Below are 20,982 nucleotides of genomic sequence, written 5' to 3'. Positions count from 1 at the left end.
CTGGTGCTACTGGTCAGTATGAGGAATAAATACTACTGGTGCTACTGGTCAGTATGAGGAATAAATACTACTGGTGGCACTGGTCAGTATGAGGAAGAAATACTACTGGTGACACTGGTCAGTATGAGGAGGAAATAAAGAATAGCTCTGTCACTGATTGTACACTGAGTGCAGGAACAGACCCTGCTTTCCCCTAGTGATACCACAGCGCACACTGGCACATTGGGAGCTGACTGGTGATACATATTGTGGGGAACTAGTCATTTTGATAGTAGTTAGTAAAGTCTGGGGCAGGACAGGCACCGAGTGCCACTGTATTAGAGCCAGCGAATCCCAGTGAAGGGGCGGGAGGAGAGTGACGTGTGTCTGGAGGAAAAGCTGCAGCAGACGGAGCTGTGCACTGTGCAGGCACAGACAGAGAGCGGCTGCAGCTGGGTGAGGGAGTCTCTCCGGAGCACAGGGACCGCAGCAGCGCATCCTGAGTACCAGCACTCTGCCTCTCATGAGCTGGGAAAGTGAGGCTCTGCCACCAGCCGCTCTGCAGTATGTGGATGCGCTCCATACATAGGAGAGAGCTGTGACCGGACCTGAGCTGGGGGCTACTCTGCAATATATGGATTATACTCCTGCCCTTCATACCGCGGAGCTGTGACCGGACCTGAGCTGGGATAGTGCTCTGCAATACAGTATATGGATTATAACTCTGCTCCTGCCCTCCATACCCCAGAGCTGTGACTGGACCTGAGCTGGGATAGTGCTCTGCAATACAGTATATGGATTATAACTCTGCTCCTGCCCTCCATACCCCAGAGCTGTGACTGGACCTGAGCTGGGATAGTGCTCTGCAATACAGTATATGGATTATAACTCTGCTTCTGCCTCCCATACCCCAGAGCTGTGACTGGACCTGAGCTGGGATAGTGCTCTGCAATACAGTATATGGATTATAACTCTGCTTCTGCCTCCCATACCCCAGAGCTGTGACTGGACCTGAGCTGGGATAGTGCTCTGCAATACAGTATATGGATTATAACTCTGCTCCTGCCCTCCATACCCCAGAGCTGTGACTGGACCTGAGCTGGGATAGTGCTCTGCAATACAGTATATGGATTATAACTCTGCTTCTGCCTCCCATACCCCGGAGCTGTGACTGGACCTGAGCTGGGATAGTGCTCTGCAATACACTATATAGATTATAACTCTGCTCCTGCCCTCCATACCCCAGAGCTGTGACTGGACCTGAGCTGGGATAGTGCTCTGCAATACAGTATATGGATTATAACTCTGCTTCTGCCTCCCATACCCCAGAGCTGTGACCGGACCTGAGCTGGGATAGTGCTCTGCAATACAGTATATGGATTATAACCCTGCTTCTGCCTCCCATACCCCAGAGCTGTGACAGGTCCTGAGCTGGGATAGTGCTCTGCAATACAGTATATGGATTATTATAACCCTGCTCTTGCCATCCATACCCCGGAGCTGTGACCGGACCTGAGCTGGGATAGTGCTCTGCAATACAGTATATGGATTATAGTCTTGCTTCTGTTCTCCATAACCCGGAGCTGTGACCGGACCTGATTTGGGACAGTGCTCTGCAATACAGTATATGGATTATAGCCCTGCTCCTGCCCTCCATACCCCGGAGCTGTGACCTGACCTGAGCCAGGATGGAGAGCGAGGAGGAGTGGAAGATCTCGGTCTGGCTGTGCGAGGAAGAGAAGCTGGTTTCGGGGCTGACCAGGCGTACGACTTGCGCAGATGTGGTGAAGGTGCTGCTGGAGGACCACAACCAGACGCAAGCTGCAGAGGGCTCCATGCTGCTAGGGCCACCCCACTGCTACTGCATAGTGGAAAAGTGGAGGGGCTTCGAGAGGATACTCCCCAACAAAACCAAGATACTGAGGCTGTGGACAGCATGGGGTGAGGAGCAGGAGAATGTCAGGTTTGTGCTGGTGAGGAGCGAAGCATCTCTGCCCAATGTAGGTCCCCGAAGCGCTGAAGCCAAGGTGGTCCTCAGCAAGGAAAGCCCCTGCCTGTTCAAGGAAGCCACCAAGGCAACTATAGCTATGACCAAGGAGAAACAGCGCAGGGTTGTTAGAAAGGCCTTCAGAAAGCTGGCCAGGATGAACAAGAAGAGTCAAGAGACTTTATCCAAAGACTCCAGCGCTGTAGAGAAGATGGAAACTCTGGTACATCTGGTCCTTTCCCAAGACCACACCATCCGCCAGCAGGTGCAGAGAATTTATGACCTGGACAGGGATATAGAAAGGTATGAGGCTAAAATACATTTTGACAGGATGAAAAGACATGGGGTTAATTATGTCCAAGACACATATTTGGTCGGGGTACTTCCAGATAAGGACTGTGACAGCAATCCAGAAGGAAAAGTTTCCCAAGAAGAACTATTTGTAGACATTGAGGACTATGCTGAGAAATGTGAGGGGATCTTGTTGCTCCAAGATCAAATCACCCAACAAGAGACCCTTATTGAACAGATTACCACCCATATTCAAGAGGAGTTGAATAAAAGGTGGATGGACCGGCGCCAGGAGGAGCTGTCTGCAAAGGACCATGACCCTTCCACCACTACTGGTGGAGACCACGGCGAATGTGAAAGTGAATTGCTCTTTGAGCAGGAACAGGTCAAAACAGAGCTCAGTACCAGTCTCTACATAGGACTGAGGTTGAACACAGACCTGGAGGCTATCAGGGCTGATTTGGATTACACCCAAGACGTGTGGAGTGAAAAGGAGAGAGAATTACAAAGTCTCTTGGATAGTTTGGGTGCCCTAGAACTGTCAGAGAAACAGGACGTTGCTAAGGAGCTCAGCCCAAGTTGCTCACAGGTTGTAGAAACAACCTCTGTAGACAGCCCAGGAGTTTGGGTCAAAAAGGATGGGGGGAGATGTACAAACTGTGAGGGCAATGACGAGGATTCAGACACAGGACTGAGTTCAATGCACAGTCAGGACTCTGACTCCACACCAGTCTGTGAATCCTTGGTATAGTGGACATGACTAGGAGACCACACTCAGGGTGCACAGAAAGAGAGATGCTCAGTCACTCCTGCTGTAGAAAGATCTCCCTCCATATCTTAATTAGCAGATTGTAATCACAAAGTGAACTTTTCAGTCCCTTTTTGCACACAGGCCGGGCAAGCACACGTAACTCCTGGAATGCTGTACATAGAATGTAAGGTTTATTTTCTACCTAATGTAAAGTTTCTATAATGTTGCACACAACACACGCAGGGACATTACGTGGGCTCTGACAGCCCTAGAAACAATGGCTATTGTATGACATTTATTTTTATTTTAAAATAAATATTTGCTAAGTATCCATTTAAGTACATGTGCTGTTTATTCTAATGCATTATCTTTAATGCCTGTTTACCAGAGCTGACGTTTGGGGTTTGTGTTCTTACTGCACACTGATTAAGTGCTTCTGTAGTGTTTCAGCCAAATGCAAAGCAATATTATTCTCTCGGTTACATGTCCATTTACTTGGTCAACTGTGATTTCCAGACAAAGATCTGTGTCCGAGATGAGAATAAGGCACTTACATATTGTAATGCCAGTGTGGAAGCGGAGCTCATATGGACTACGTGTACCAGCATGTAACAGACATATGCTTATACCGGCTAAGGAAACATTCTCCAGGCTGATTCTGCCATTGTGAACCATCTGCTGTTGGGGGAGCGGATGCTTTAGCTGTACCAGTCCTTACTTTCTGTTTATTCCTCTTAACCCAGTGGTTCTCAAACTTTTTGGAATCACGGCGCCCTAGAGTATCAGAATTTTTTTACGGCACCCCCTAGGCCAAAAGTTTCTTATTTAAAAAGAAATATTATATTAAGTACATTGTGTTTATATATCATCGTTAGGATCAGTTGTGTGCTGAGGGACAAGATTCGCTTCTGTTTGTCCATATATGTTATGATTGGCAGCCACCAGCACTGGTATTGCCTGTTACAATGACCATAAATAATTTGAATTGGTGCTAGACCACCAGCTTGAGGCACCCCTGCAAGTGTCCCGAGGCACCCCAGGAAGCCACGGCACACAGTTTGAGAACCACTGGTCTAACCACAGATGCAAAGTTCAGGTCAGAGAGGACAATAGCAGGGATAAGTCCCTGCAGGGAAATAAGGCTCTTTTTTTCCCTATAAACATCCCATAGTAAAGTGTGGCAACAGAATGTACACACTATGCGATCCGCCGCCGAGCTGCCCGACGGCGGATACGGCCGACGGGCGACCCGGCAGAGGGGGGGCAGTGACGGGGGGAGTGAAGTTTCTTCACTACCTCCGTCACCCGGCTCCATAGCAGTGCAGGCAAATATGGACGAGATCGTCCATATTGGCCTGCATGCACAAGCGATGGAGCACCAGCGATGAACGAGCTCGGGGCCGCACATCGTTCATCGCTGGTGCCCCCACACTGAAAGATATGAACGGGATCTCGTTCATTAATGAACGAGATCGTTCGTATCTTTCATTAATATTGCGCAGTTTGTAGGGCCCATTTCCCCTCGGGTATCAGAAGTTATCCTAACATGACAAAAACGAGGGGGTGGGTCTGTTCTGTGTAGTCGGCAGAGGGACATTTCAGAAGGGAGCTTGCTGTTCCTAATGCAGGACTGACATGCTTGTGTGTTCTTGCTAAAGCCTCGTACACAAATCCTTATTGTCAGCATTTAATACTCATTCTTATAAAGCCTATTAACCACATAACTGACAATTTTTCCCTTCAAAACAGTTCATAACATTGTTTTTAAAAAAACAAACAAATGTTATATTTAATATAGTTTACAAAGTATTTTTTTAAATATTTAAATATTATATTATGCACATTCGCAGAACTTATCTTTGCGTTAAAAACTGGGGGCACAGTGGGGCGGCACGATCGCATGTGATCTGACCATGCCAGTAAAGTGGTTAAACCTTCTTTCGGAAATGTTGCTGTGAACTCAAACTGTCTGAGTAGCAAAAAACTTCTCTTTGTATGAGCTGTGATGGGAATGCGGAGCATAATACGCAGTACCCTAAACTGGACACGCTATCTAAACATACTTCCAGTGCTCTGCTAATGCTAGGACAAACTACAAGGTTTGTGTTATTTTTCACCAACCATGGGGGTGATTCCGAGTTGATTGTAGCCCCCTCGCGCAGAAGTGCAAAAGCATCGCACAGCGGCGATGCTTTTGCACTTTAGGAGTAGTCCCCGGCCAGAGCAGCTTTAGCATGCTGTCCGGGAGCTACTCGTCGCTCCCTGGCCCACATCGGCTACGTGTGACGACGCGCCTGCGTTGGCCGGACACGAAACGGCGGCCAAACGCCACCGTTCCGCCACCCTTCCCCCGCAACCGCCTCTGCCTGTCAGAGGCGTGCGCCTCTTCCTGCGCACTGCGGCGCATGCGCAGTTCTGACCTGATCGCAGCGCTGCGATAAACTGCAGCATGGGATCGGGTCAGAATGACCCCCCATGTGCACGAGCCCTTTAGAGCTAGGTCTTAGAAATAAAAGGGGCCAATCAGATGCTGCCCAGCTAGCCGCATGCAATACATAGAACTTCCCAGGCTGTGAGTGTACAATCTGCATTCTCCAGATTATCTGTTCAAACGTTTGGAAAGTAATTGCTGACCCTACCAATGTTCTGAATAAGAAAGCATGTCTACTTAACCTCGCAGCTCCAGCCAGACACTGCGTTCTGGGAGATGATTTCCTGGCACAGAACTAATCACAGGGCAATTTATCACATGTAATGATTACCTCTGTGGCCAGTCTCATTGTGGCAGCGGAGTATCACTGAGTTACTCCAACTAGATTTTCTCTATAAATTGCATCATTGATTTATCTCAGATCAGATGAATCCTGATCTCCCCATCTTTCTTGATCTGACTTCTGTATTAGATTTCAGTACATAAAAGCCAAGTCACCTGCTTACAGTGTGTCATACTATGGAGTATAGACAGGCACGGGCCAACTAATGTCAGGGGTGCAATATGTGCTGACATGCTGTAACCCGTAGCAACCAAACTGTGCTGCAGAAACTGCAGACTGTTTGGCTGCTGTAGCTTGCAGCTAGGGTTGCCACCTCATCCCTTTAATCCTGGACACATATTAATTACACAGGTTCTGTGACTGATTAAAACCAGGTGGAATGGAGTCTTGAAGTCAGCCAGCCACAGAACCTGTGTAATTAATGTGTCCAGAATTAAAGGGATGAGGTGGTAACCCTAGTTGCAGCACATGTAACATACATAGGGGGTAATTCCAAGTTGATCGCAGCAGGAACATTTTTAGCAGTTGGGCAAAACCATGTGCACTGCAGGGGAGGCAGATATAACATGTGCAGAGAGAGTTAGATTTGGGTGGGTTATTTTGTTTCTGTGCAGGGTAAATACTGGCTGCTTTATTTTGACACTGCAAATTAGATTGCAGATTGAACACGCCACACCCAAATCTAACTCTCTCTGCACATGTTACATCTGCCTCCCCTGCAGTGCACATGGTTTTGCCCAACTGCTAAAAATGTTCCTGCTGCGATCAACTTGGAATTACCCCCATAGTAACTAAGGTTGAAAAAAGACAATTGTCCATCGAGTTCAACCTATTTGTGGTCTCCTGTGCAGTCTTATTATAGGACTAGTTATCTTTATGTTAGGACTAGTTATAGTAACTATAATGCGTGACTACGTACCATAACCCTGAATATCTTTATCCAATAGGAATTTATCTAACCCATTCTAAAAGGTGTTGACTGAGTCCGCTGTTACTACTCTCTCAGGCAGGGAATTCCAAACACGTATTGTCCTTACTGTGAAAAAACCTTTTAGCCTCAATGTGCGGAAACTCCTCTCCTCTAACCTAAGCGAGTGACCACGTGTCCTCTGTGCTGATCTTATAGAAAACAGGTTCCTCCCGAGCTCTGTGTATTGACCCCTTATATATTTGTAGATGTTGATCATGTCCCCTCTTAGTCTCCTCTTTTCCAATGTAAACATGCCTAGCCGTGCAAGCCTTTCCTCGTATTCCAGCGTCTCCATGCCCTTGATTAGTTTGCTCGCACGCCTCTGAACCTGTTCTAGCTCCAGGATATCCTTTTGTAATATGGTGCCCAAAATTGCACACAGTATTCAAGATGTGGCCTCACTAGTGATTTATATAATGGGAGTATAATACCCGTCCCTTGCATCAATTCCCCGTTTTATGCATGCTAATATCTTATTAGCCTTCTTTGCTGCTCTCCTACTTTGGGTACTGCTGCTTAATATGTTATCTATGTGAACCCCTAAGTCATGTCTGAACGGAAGCTCCAATAGCAAAAATTTATAAAGGCAGTGAAACTGAAAACCGTGTTTTTATAAATTTCCCTCTACTAGAATCATGTGCTGGTCCTATACCACTTCCGACCTGACGCTGGCCAGGGGCCTCTTGATAAATCGGAATCTCCACTCCCCTCCTGTCTGTAGATTTTTCTTTACTATATTATTCCAAAAGAGTTACATACTATTTACTGGCGGGCGGTCTACTGGCTGTCAGGATCCAGCCCGCGAGAATGGCGGCAGCGGGTTGAGCGTAAAGAGTCCCCTTGCGGTACAGATTTGTGTATTTGTTATTATTCCACATATTGTTTTTTAGGTAGGAATCCTGAGGCCAGGGAAGGAATGCTCTTCTCTGAAGTCTACGGATATTTCCCTCCAATAAAAATGTTCAGCATCATGGCTACCGGGCACCTTGTATTTGTTCAGCTTCGTTTTACTAACAAATCAGGGCTGGACAGTACAAACCTCAGGGATTTGCTAAAATCAAAGCAAACAAACGCTGTTTGTTGAAGCACAAGGTATTAAGCCAGAGAATTTGGCCCAGCTGAAAGGTGCCATTTGTATTGTATTCACACAATGTGGATGTGATGAGGCCTGACTTTGTGGTTGGCTGGAGTCCTGTCGCTTATTGCTAACTTGAGGTTTGGAGGTTGCCTGGGCAGCAAGAAGGGTTAAACCTCCCGACTTCTCTTGTGTCACACAATGACCAGGGCAGTGTCTCCTCTAATGCCACCAAGAACTGATGCATTTTATGATGACGGAACTTTTTAGTGGATAATTGTATATTTATTTATGCAAAGCAGGAATCCTCAGCTTCTAATGTGATGCATAGTGGTGCAAATTTGAGAAAGACTGGAACATGTTGTACAGTATGTTCTAGGTGTCAACGTGATCCACCTACCAGGGACAAGGTACTCCACCCGTTTTCCTCACTCATTTGGGCTGGTTCTGAGGTGGGAACAAAGCAGAAAAAAGCAAGTAACTTTGTATCTGGAACAAACCATGGGGTTCCGGATGATAGACCGCCAGTCAATAGGTTGGGGCGACAGGCATTAGGTTGATAGGTACAAAAGTTCAACATGTAAAAGATAGATGGATTAAACGCACCCCTCTCAAATCTAAAGGTGCATACACACTTGCCGAGAAAATGATCGACGTTGCTCATTTTCACCCTTCCTGGGCGACGTTGCACATTTTCTCGACAAGTGTGTAAGCCGCTGACGCCGACCGGCGATACGTAGCCCCGCGGGTCGTTAACGACCCTCAATGTTGGCCGTTGCAGGCAGCTCAGTCTGGACTATCGTCATGTCGCTCAGTGTGTATGCCCGGCCCGGGAAACACTAGGCGACGTCGCTTATAGAGCAAGTCGCCTAGTGTGTGCCCACCTTAACTCTCTCTGCACAGTTACATCCGCCCCCCCCTGTACAGTACAAAGTTATTTGCTCTTTTTCATTACTTTACTCCCAAGTCAGACTCATCCCCAGAGTGTCACATAGCTGTGACTGATGTCATCAATGGAAAAGTGCATCATCCACAACAGCCAAATAACTGCCACCTTGTTGTATGGGTATTAGGCGCAAACTCTTCCTCCTCTGTCACATGACAGGGATTCTGCTGAGAATATGCTGCGGTCACAGGGAGGAGAATCCCCCCTTTATGACAGCATGTCACGACAAGGGGCGTCCCTGGTGACAGTCAGCTGTAGCTGGTGAAGCACGCTGTTCAGTCACTAGGGTGTGACAGTTCTCAGCATCAGATATACAGTTCAGCTCAGATCAGTCCATTCTGGAAATTAATACGATGCACAAGATTAAAGCACTGAGTCCCAGATACTACGGATCCAGTTGGCAGGTGTTCTATATATATATATCAGACCAGTCTGAATAATTCCAGCACCCGCATTCCTGCAGAGTCTTCATTCGTCACTTGTTGATAAGTGTTCCATTGTAATGGTAAAGGTACACAAAGAACAACGTCTTCCACCTGTGTCAGCTGCACATTGTGTGCAGATACCGTTCTGCTAGCAGCTAGGATCTGTGTGTTGTTATGTAGTAAGGCTGCAGCCCAGACAACACGCTGTCAGCATGACCTGTGCTCTGTTCTCAGCAGGATGCTGGCACACACTGCAATAAGAAGCCGGCGCACCCAGCAAGCTAGACTGTTATTTCTAAATAATCCACGATTCTGCTGACGTTCTTTCTGACTCAGACTCAGGCCCTATATATGCTTGTGCCCTGGCGTAGCTAAAGGTTCTGAGCACAGTATGTGTGGTGAATTCTAACTAGAGTGTTGCCAATATAACAGCTAAGCAGGCCTTCCTGGTGCGTCCACTGCAGCAAATGAAGGGAATGAAGCATGCAGCCTGGGACCTGGGTAGGCAGCAGGCCCCACTTTGTGCGTTCTATGTGCAAATGTCATTCCCTGCAAGCAGGAATTTATTGGGATAGAAAAAAGCGCCAGGTATTTACAACGACTGCGCAGAGGTCACATACAGGCAGCAAAGGTGCAGAACCAACTTCTCAGGTAGCTGGGATAATGGGAAGCAAGTTAGGCTTCTCTTGATATTTCACATGGTGCTCACGTAGCTGAATAGTTATGCTACACTCATTCAAATGAACTGTACCTGCAAATTGCTGTCATCCCAATTACCCTAAAGTACTAGGTGTCACCTGTTTCCAACTGCCACTCCTGCAGGGAGCCCATAGGAGCTTCTTTTGCCGTTCCAGTCGGGCTAATGGGACTTGTGTCTACTTTACCTGCTGAAAGCTAACAGGACATTAAGAATGATACATTTACCATCCTGAGGCCAGGGTTCGCATCCGAAGACGCAGCTGCTGTACAACCTCTCTCTGAATCAGGCACCTTGGAAATCTATAGCTGATATTTAATTGTAACAATATATGTTGTGCAAATGACTAGGGAGTAATAACCATTCATTCTTGTAGCTAAAGTGTTATGGTGCTGATTGTGGTAGTGCAAATGTCATGTAATGCAGATATTAAATTGAATCACGTGCAAGGTAGAAAATGACCTGACTGATACGTCTTCAGAAATCAGCTTGCTTTACATAGATAGGGGCCTTGAGGAATCACACCTACTAAAACCTGGTACTTTCTCCTAACTTTTGCTGAGGCATGTAGTGTGTGTTCTAAAAGCCTCCTTATTCTGTAGCATAGGGTATGCTGTACTTAATAAACATTTGCACAGCACTACATTATTGTACTGAAGATTAACGCTCCTGAACGCTGCAAGCAGAGATGGATCAGCTATACACTTTACTATGAGCCTGTGTGAGATCGTGGTGGTCCCATCCCATACACAATGATTTGGACCAGCTTTCCCCATCGGCTGGATCACACATATTGGATTAGAGTGCAGCACAGAGCCGCTCACACAGGTAATACTGGTCCTCACCTGCACTTCACCCTCCATTCTCCTGCTCCCCGACTTTTTCCGTTGGCTGTACCATTACTGTGCATCGCACAGTCCCTGCACAAGTCAGTGGGAGTACCTGCCTATGAAATTCACTGTGGACACTGTGCACAGTATAAAGCAGAAGAAGTGCCTATAGACCCATTCTGTATAACCGCAGGTGTTCCAAGCACAGTCTACTCTCCTGCCTGGCCTTCTCCTTATCTCCCCTGCCCATCCCTGGTCCCATTCAACCACCATGTTGGTCTCACTATTTGCCCCCGCCCCTTGTGTGTCTGTCTGTCACCCCCCTCTCTCTACCTCCAATTTTGTATAAGTACCACTCTCTCTAACTAGGTCTCCCTATGTGTGCCTCTGTCACCTCCCTTTGTGTGCATGGCTAGCTTATGGTGTTCCTTTCAGAAGCAACTTTATAGGTCTGCCTCCTATTCTGCAGGAGTGGAGTACCAATGTTTCCCAATGTGTGTTACCCTCTTCTTGTGTCCTCAATTCTTTGTGTGTCTCAGCACCATGGGTGCCTTCCCTCTACCCCCAATCCCAAATGTTCCTCAACTCCCTCACCCATATCTCCCCCTACTGTAACTCCCTGTGCTTTTATGCTACCATCTTCACACCTTTTCCTTCCTTCGCTTTTGCATAGAGGAAGACAGGTAAACAAGTATTAGGCAGGTACAGGGGAGAAATAATACTGGTAGGGGGAGTGTACATGAGATATGAGAAGGGCTGATAAATACAAGACGGCATTACATAAGGGTGCTACGGACATTGTTTTTTTAGTCTCTATGCTTCTTGTCTTCTACGATTTCTTTTACGTTTGGAATTCTCTGTAAAATCCTCTGTTTGTCCGTGATTTGGGACAAGTAACATTCTCCATATCTGTATATTAATACTGTAGTACAGAACACACTGCAGATTTATAAGTCAGGCATTATATGGAGAGAATCAATATAGGGGCATGATACAGGGATAATCAATACATGGTAGAGGGAGGGACAGATATGGGGGTTCATCAATACAGGGGGGTCGGTATGATGGCGCAGCAATTCAGGGAGGGATAAAAAGTAATGATTTGGGGAGAATAATGACTTGGGGGATCATTAATACCGTGTCAGCATGAGATGATGGGAAGGCAATACAGGCGATGGCACAATATGGAGGTTGTGATATGATGAGAATCAATAGATGGGATGGCATCAGGAGAATCAATACGTAAGCCAATAGATGGGAGAAGTGCATGAGGCTGAAAAGGACACTGAGACTTGCTTCCTTCATGGTGACATCTAAAGATCGCCTGCACATACCAGAGTGTAGTTTTTCCCCGGGACTCTACTGATTTTGTTACATGCTTACACCATGTGAGCATCTGGTAACCATTATACCACCATAGGAAGATTATCCAGCGTACCCTATATGCATTGTATTGTGTATTTTTAATTTTATTACTTTTTATATGTTTCTAGAAGGTTTGCATCATTGCCCCCCACCCCCCCACCCCTCTCTCTCTCTCTCTCTCTGGTTTCTATACCCATTTGATGAGTGGAAGGGACCTGTCCATCTTTTAAGAAAGGTGGTGAAAAAGGAGAGACACTCTGAGGGCAATCTCCCTGCAAAGTGCTACATACTGTACCAAGAACTGTCCCTCTCTATAAGGACCAAAGCAAACCAGGGGAAGTTCCTGTGTGGGACAGAATTTAGAATCTTTTACAATTTACAATGACGCATGTAGTCAGGGGAAGCGCGTGGCTGAACTTCTTGATTCAGGGTCTAATTCAGCTTCCGACGCTGAACTGCGGAAAACGCTATCCGGCGATTTCCGCAATTCTGTGCATGCCGCTGAGCGCAAGTGCGAGGATTTAGATTACGATTACATGTGATCGTAATCTAAGTCCCGTCACGGGGCGTCGTTGTGGCGCACGCGCTGGGGGTGTTTGGGGGGGGGGATCGGGTGCGTGGACTGAACAACACAGGCGTGTCCGGACCGTTTGTGGGGTAGGCCGTGGCGGCTGTGTGACGTTACATGCAGCCACTGTGACCCAAAATATGGCGGCCCAGCGACTGCCTTTGCCGTTAGGCTGCAAAGACAGGGGGGGGGGGGCAACCCTTAAAATGCGAGCGTTTAGCATTGCACTTGCATTTCAGGGGGGGGGGGGAGGACCCAGTGTGCGCCCCCCGCATGCTAGCGAACGGAGTTGTCGATTTGCGATTTCTCAACATGCTGAATTAGGCCCTTAGTGAGCGCGGATTCAGGTTGTAGCTTCAGTTCACTAAGATACACAAATGGAATTTTGAGCCAAATTGCTGTTGCCGCCAGAAATGACGCTCAACTTTTATTATTTACTGTAAAAACCTTACTTTTACATTTCTGCACCTAACTGCTGTAATCCTCATCTAAAAAGCACCTGCAACAAATAAAAACTGAGCGATGATTCTCAAGTTAGATCACTAATTCTCTTGGCTAACTATGGGGGTCATTCCGAGTTGATCACTAGCTGCCGTTGTACGCAGCGCAGCAATCAGGCTAAAAAAAAAATCGGCATTTCTGAATGCGCACGCGCGACGTACGGGTACAAAGCCCGTTGTGGTTGTGCACAGGTTCTAGCAAAGTTTTCAGTCGCACTGGCGGCCGCAAGAAGATTGACAGGAAGGGGGCGTTTCTGGGTGTCAACTGACTATTTTCAGGGAGTGTCTGAAAAAACGCAGGCGTGGCTGGGCGGGTGTATGACGTCTAATCCGGACAGGAATAGGCTGAAGCGATCGCAAGCGCTGAGTAGGTTCAGAGCTACTCAGAAACTGCACAAACTGTTTTTGCAGAGCTCGGCTGCACAAGCGTTCGCACTTCTGCTAAGCTAAAATACACTCCCCAGTGGGCGGCGGCATAGCGTTTGCACGGCTGCTAAAACTAGCCAGCGAGCGATCAACTCAGAATGGCCCCTCAATATACTTCCGTTTAGTGAATCCAGCGAATATTTTCGGAATCTTAATCCGGTTGGAAATGATATTCGCAGCGATGGCCTTCTTCTCTGCGGAGCTGGTGTCTCATCTGTACATCTCACCCTCACAGACTGATGTTAGCTCAGCGAAGGAAACTGCCTGAGATATTTCTAGGGTAGAGGTGGGTGTTTTATCTCTCAGCTTAATAACAAGCCATGAATTTGTCTGGCTTGGAATGCGGCTTATTAAGGTGGGAGGATAATTGTCCTCTTGAAGCTCAGATGCGTCTTTTTTTTTTTACATCTGAAGATTCTAGACACATACTTCAAAGCATTGCAGCGTGCTGAAGTCGTTTGCATGTTTAGGTCTTATGGCTGTCATCTTAAATATCTCAACCAAATGAAAAAAATGTCCTATATAGTGTATACACAACAAAGTAATTACTCTGACACCTGGCTGGCAACGGTACAAATGAGCTTTGTACGTCCCACACATGGATTACAGGTTCAATAAGAAATGTAAGATGTTGACATTAGCCACATTTGGGGCCCGATTCAGACAGCGGACGATTATCGAAATACTGCGCATGCGTAGGCAATGCAATGCGCAGGCACGTCGCCAAACAGCGACAAAAGGGTGCAAAAATTTAGATCGCAAGACGTTTGTAAGGTGATTGACAAGAAGCGGATGTTTGTGGGTGGTCACTGGTTTTCTGGGAGTGTCAGGAAAAACGCAGACGTTCCCGAGCGTTTTCAGTGCGGACGTGTGAAGTCAGCTTCTGCCGCGATCAGCCTGTTTGTGTCGCACTGTAGGGGTAAGTCCTGGGCTGCGCAAAGACTGCACAGATTGGAACAGATTTGCAGCTGCCTGGCGGAATGTTCGCACGGCGTACACACGCATTCGCACACTTGCACGGGGGTGGGTTTTCACTCTCCCTGGGCGGCGACTATCTGATCGCAGACCTCTGGAAATTTGCAGCACAGCCATCAGGTCTGAATTAGGCCCTTGGTTAGACTGGCTAATGTTGATAATGGTTTGGCTAATGTGCAAGGTTCCAAAAATGTTCAACAATGACAAAGATGAAAGCACAATTAGTCAAGACAGAATTATCGCTCTATAATGTGTCGTCCACCCGCCCCCAACAACCAGTAGATCTTAAAACATAGAAATTTGAAAGCGTTACTTGCAATTAATTATCACAAAAGTGGTGCAGTGTGGTCTATTAGTCATGTGGCCAAACGCGCATGACTGGGCCGGATAGACGCAGTGGATGGTTTGCCCAGTTTTAGTATAAACAACGGTCAAAATAAACTTAGCCACGCAATATGTTATCAGCATTGTTTGTAAGCTCGTGATTAAATGGTTTTAGGGTGAGAAATAAAAGATTTTTTACAAACATGGGGCCTAATTCAGATCTGTTTGCTCGCTAGTTATTTTTGCAGCGCTGTGATCAGATAGTCGCCACCTATAGGGGAGTGTATTTTAGCTGTGCAAGTGTGTGATCGCCTGTGCAGGCGAGCAGTACAAAAACATTTTGTGCAGTTTCTGACTAGCTCTGACCTTACTCAGCCGCTGCGATCACTTCATTCTTTTTGTTCCCGGAATTGACGTCAGATACCCGCCCTGCAAACGCTTGGACACGCCTGCGCTTTTCCAGCCACTCCCTGAAAACGGTCAGTTGCCACCCATAAACGCCCTCTTCCTGTCAATCTCCTTGCGATCGGCTGTGCAAATGCATTCTTCATTAAATCCACCGCACAGCGACGATCCGCTTTGTACCCGTACGTCGTGCCTGCGCATTGCAGTGCCCTGATCGCTGCACAGCGAAAAACGCTAGCGAGCGAACAGTTCTGAATTAGGCCCTTGGACATAAGCACACGGGAAACCATCACAGGTTGCACAATGATCACCAGTAAGTAAATCATGTACTCCCATTTCTCCCCTCCACCGCACACGCGGAGTACCTGTGGTTATGCAATATGCAGACTGAGGAGGTGCTCAGATGACCAGGAAAAGCTTAGCCTCTCCATCCACCTTCTACTGTACTACCGGTAACTACTATTTTTTCTTTTGTTATTGGAAATATGCAATTCTTTTTTTTTTTAAAGAAAATAAAACAAACAAGGCTCCTTCTTTTAATGGGATAAACTTTAGGGGACTCCAGGTGCATACACAAGGTTCAATGTTTTCTGACGATTTTGACTATATAGTCAAAATCGGAAGAAAAGTTAGCACATGTAGCACCGTGTGTACACAGCTTGCGACACACGATGCGTGCTCCCGTGGCGTCGGTATCGCAAGAAAAAATAGACTGTGCAGGCAAGACAATTTTGACTGTATTGTGTACAATTAGTATATTCAAAATTGTCACTTAGTCAAAATCGCAAGTAAAGACAGTCATGACTCTGCCAGTGCCTTTCCCCTCTGCAAGTGCCATTCCCCCTCTTTTTTGCAAGTCCCTCCCCCTTTTCTGCCAATGCCTCCCTTCTTTCTGCTGGTGCCCCCCCTTATTTCTGGTTCCTCCCTCTTCATCTACATCCCCCTCTCTGCCTATGCCTCCACCTTTATGCCTGTGCCTACCCCCTCTGTCAATACCTCCCCACCTCTGCCAGTACCTCCCCACAGGGCCATATCTAGGTGTGGGTGGATGGTGCTTCGCACACAGCACATTTGAGCTGTGGGCGCACCATCCACATCCACCACGATTGACCACCGCCGGCTGCAGTGCTGCCCGCTATAACAGTAGCATTGCGCTCGGCTCCTCTGCCGTACGCACAGCTGCTGCTGTACATTATAGTCGGCAGCGCTGCTCGGTCTCCCAGTGTGCTTCCGCCCCTCTCATCCCCCCTAGTGCAACAGCGTCCCTGCAACAGCCCGAGCCAGAGCAGCGCCTCCTTGTTGCAGGGAGCTGCACAGGGGATGTCAGGAGCCCGGCAGGAGATGCCGGGAGCCGCTGCCATCGTCACATAGGTTGTGTGTGTTTTGTGTATGTGCGTGCATGTGTGTGTCCCATGTGCTCTACCCCTCTCTCTCTCTCTCCACTTTCTGTCTCTCTACCTTCAACCTTGCTCTGTTTTTCTTCCTCCCAACCATATCTCTTTCCTATCCCCCCTCTCTCTCTCGTGTCTCTACCTGCCATAATGTGTAAAAGGGGACTCTACCTGCTGTAATGTGTGATAGGGGACCCTACATGGTGTAATGTATAAAAAGGGTACTCTACCTGCTGTAATGTGTAAAAAGGAGACTCTACCTGGCATAATGTGTGATAGGGGCTCTACCTGGTGTAATGTGTAAAAGGGGACTCTACCTGCTGTAATGTGTAAAAAGGAGACTCTACCTGGCATAATGTGTGATAGGGGCTCTACCTGGTGTAATGTGTAAAAGGGGACTCTACCTGCCATAATGTGTAAAAGAGGCTCTACCTGCTGTAATGTGTAAAAGGGGGCTCTACCTGCCATAGGTGGTCATTCCGAGTTGTTTGCTCGTTGCCGATTTTCACTATGCTGCGATTTGCTGGTAAATGCGCATGGTACGCAGAGCGCATGCGCTAAGTTATTTAACACAAAACTTAGTAGATTTGCTGGTGTTCGTGCGACGCTTTTCAGTCGCACTGCTGATCGGTGAGTGAGTGACAGGAAAGGGGCATTTCTGGGTGGTAACTGAGCGTTTTCTGGGAGTGTGCTAAAAACCGCAGGCGTGTCAGTCAAAAACGCGGGAGTGTCTGGAGAAACGGGGGAGTGGCTGACCGAATGCAGGGCGTGTTTGTGACGTCAAACCAGGAACTAAACGGACTGAGCTGATCGCAATCTAGGAGTAGGTCTAGAGCTACTCGGAAACTGCAAAGAATTATTTAGTAGCAGTTCTGCTAATCTTTCGTTCGCTATTCTGCTAAGCTAAGATACACTCCCAGAGGGCGGCGGTCTAGCATATGCAATGCTGCTAAAAGCAGCTAGCGCGCAAACAACTCGGAATGAGAGCCATAATGAGTAAAAGGGGGTTCTACCTGCCGTAATGCGTAAAATGGGGCTCTACCTGCAGTAATGTATAAAATGGGACTCTACTTGCCATAATGTGTGACAGGGGCTCTACCTGGCGTAATGTGTAAAAGGGGGCTCTACTTGCCGTAATGTGTAAAAAGGGGACTCTACCTACTGTAATGTGTAAAAAGGGGACTATACCTGCCATAATGTGTAAAAGGGGCTCTACCTGCTGTAATGTGTGATAGGGTCTCTACCTGGTGTAATGTGTAAAAGGGGGCTCTACTTGCCATAATGTGTAAAAGGGGCTCTACCTGCTGTAATGTGTGATAGGGTCTCTACCTGCTGTAATGTGTAAAAGGGGACTCTACCTGCCATAATGTGTAAAAGGGGCTCTACCTGCTGTAATGTGTGATAGGGTCTCTACCTGGTGTAATGTGTAAAAGGGGACTCTACCTGCCGTAATGTGTAAAATGGGGCTCTACCTGCACTAATGTGTAAAATGGGGCTCTACCTGCAATAATGTGTAAAATGGGACTCTACTTGCCATAATGTGTGACAGGGGCTCTACCTGGCGTAATGTGTAAAAGGGGGCTCTACCTGCAGTAATGTGTACAATGGGGCTCTACCTGCCATACTGTACAGTATGACAGGGGCTCTACCTGGCGTAATGTGTGACAGGGGCTCTACCTGGGATAATGTGTAAAAGGGGATCTACCTGGCGTAATGTGTGATGTGCTGTACCTGGTGTAATGTGTGATGTGCTGTACCTGGTGTAATGTGTGATGTGCTGTACCTGGTGTAATGTGTGTAAGTGGCGACACTGTGCAGCGTAATTTGAATAATGGAGACTACTGTGCAGCATAATATGAATTTGTATTATTTTGTGGCCTCGCCCTTCCTCATGAAGCCACGCCCCTATAGTTTTGGCACGCACCTCCACCGTGCACTGACCCTATTTTTAATAATGCGGATGGCCGCTGATACTGTTTCTTGCACACAGCATTAAAATGTCTAGTTAAGGCACTGGTCGGGGGGGGGGGGGGGGGGGGGAGCTCTCTGTAGTTTATAGTTTGTATTTGAATGTTTAATCCACACTTGGATTTAGAGTATTTTATTTATTCTAGTAAAGCTATTTTTTCTCTGACGTCCTAGTGGATGCTGGGAACTCCGTAAGGACCATGGGGAATAGCGGCTCCGCAGGAGACTGGGCACAAAAGTAAAAGCTTTAGGACTACCTGGTGTGCACTGGCTCCTCCCCCTATGACCCTCCTCCAAGCCTCAGTTAGATTTTTGTGCCCGAACGAGAAGGGTGCACACTAGGTGGCTCTCCTGAGCTGCTTAGTGAAAAAGTTTAAGTATAGGTTTTTTATTTTCAGTGAGTCCTGCTGGCAACAGGTTCACTGCACCGAGGGACTAAGGGGAGAAGAAGCGAACTCACCTGCGTGCAGAGTGGATTGGGCTTCTTAGGCTACTGGACATTAGCTCCAGAGGGACGATCACAGGCCCAGCCATGGATGGGTCCCAGAGCCGCGCCGCCGGCCCCCTTACAGAGCCAGAAGACAGAAGAGGTCCGGGAAATCGGCGGCAGAAGACGTCCTGTCTTCAATAAGGTAGCGCACAGCACCGCAGCTGTGCGCCATTGCTCTCAGCACACTTCACACTCCGGTCACTGAGGGTGCAGGGCGCTGGGGGGGGGCACCCTGAGACGCAATAAAAACACCTTAGATGGCGAAAAATACATCACATATAGCTCCTGGGCTATATGGATGCATTTAACCCCTGCCAGTTTTTCCTTAAAAAAGCGGGAAAAAGGCCGCCGAGAAGGGGGCGGAGCCTATCTCCTCAGCACACAAGCGCCATTTTCCCTCACAGCTCCGCTGGAAGGACGTCTCCCTGACTCTCCCCTGCAGTCCTGCACTACAGAAACAGGGTAAAACAAGAGAGGGGGGGCACTAATTTGGCAGATTAATCAATACAGCAGCTATATAAGGGAAAAACACTTATATAAGGTTATCCCTGTATATATATAGCGCTCTGGTGTGTGCTGGCAAACTCTCCCTCTGTCTCCCCAAAGGGCTAGTGGGGTCCTGTCCTCTACCAGAGCATTCCCTGTGTGTGTGCTGTGTGTCGGTACGTTGTGTCTGTCGACATGTATGAGGAGGAAAATGGTATGGAGGCGGAGCAATTGCCTGTAATAGTGATGTCACCCCCTAGGGAGTCGACACCTGACTGGATGGTCTTATGGAAGGAATTACGTGATAGCGTCAGCACTTTACAAAAGACTGTTGACGACATGAGACAGCCGGCAAGTCAGTTAGTACCTGTCCAGGCGTCTCAAACACCGTCAGGGGCTCTAAAGCGCCCGTTACCTCAGATGGTCGACACAGACCCAGACACGGACACTGACTCCAGTGTCGACGGTGAGGAAACAAACGTGTTTTCCAGTAGGGCCACACGTTACATGATCACGGCAATGAAGGAGGTTTTGAACATTTCTGATACTACAAGTACCACAAAAAAGGGTATTATGTGGGGTGTGAAAAAACTACCCGTAGTTTTTCCTGAATCAGATGAATTAAATGAGGTGTGTGATGAAGCGTGGGTTTCCCCCGATAAAAAACTGCTAATTTCTAAAAAATTATTGGCATTATACCCTTTCCCGCCAGAGGTTAGGGCGCGTTGGGAAACACCCCCTAGGGTAGATAAGGTGCTCACAAGCTTATCAAAACAAGTGGCGTTACCGTCTCCTGATACGGCCGCCCTCAAGGAGCCAGCTGATAGGAAGCTGGAAAATATCCTAAAAAGTATATACACACATACTGGTGTTATACTGCGACCAGCAATCGCCTCAGCCTGGATGTGCAGTGCTGGGGTGGCTTGGTCAGATTCCCTGACTGAAAATATTGATACCCTGGACAGGGACAGTATATTATTGACTATAGAGCATTTAAAGGATGCATTTCTATATATGCGAGATGCACAGAGGGATATTTGCACTCTGGCATCAAGAGTAAGTGCGCTGTCCATTTCTGCCAGAAGAGGGTTATGGACGCGACAGTGGTCAGGTGATGCGGATTCCAAACGGCATATGGAAGTATTGCCGTATAAAGGGGAGGAGTTATTTGGGGTCGGTCTATCGGGCCTGGTGGCCACGGCAACGGCTGGGAAATCCACCTTTTTACCCCAGGTCACCTCTCAGCAGAAAAAGACACCGTCTTTTCAGGCTCTGTCCTTTCGTCCCCATAAGGGCAAGCGGGCAAAAGGCCACTCATATCTGCCCCGGGGCAGAGGAAGGGGAAAAAGACTGCAGCAG

General features: G+C 47.6%; 1 protein-coding gene across 1 annotated transcript; it reads left to right on the top strand.

Annotated features, from left to right (window-relative positions):
- The first annotated feature begins 400 nt into the window (after nt 1–400).
- RASSF10 (Ras association domain family member 10) lies at nt 401–3,346 on the top strand. Its single transcript, XM_063946404.1, has one exon. It carries the CDS (start codon nt 1,668–1,670, stop codon nt 3,006–3,008), a length of 1,341 nt encoding a protein of 446 aa, XP_063802474.1. The 5' UTR covers nt 401–1,667; the 3' UTR covers nt 3,009–3,346.
- The last annotated feature ends 17,636 nt before the right edge of the window (nt 3,347–20,982 follow it).

This window comes from Pseudophryne corroboree, chromosome 11 (genome assembly GCF_028390025.1).
Source record: "Pseudophryne corroboree isolate aPseCor3 chromosome 11, aPseCor3.hap2, whole genome shotgun sequence".
NCBI classification, from domain to species: domain Eukaryota; kingdom Metazoa; phylum Chordata; class Amphibia; order Anura; family Myobatrachidae; genus Pseudophryne; species Pseudophryne corroboree.
The sequence above is the reverse complement of the archived record's forward strand: the minus strand, read 5'-3'. Positions and strand labels throughout refer to the sequence as shown.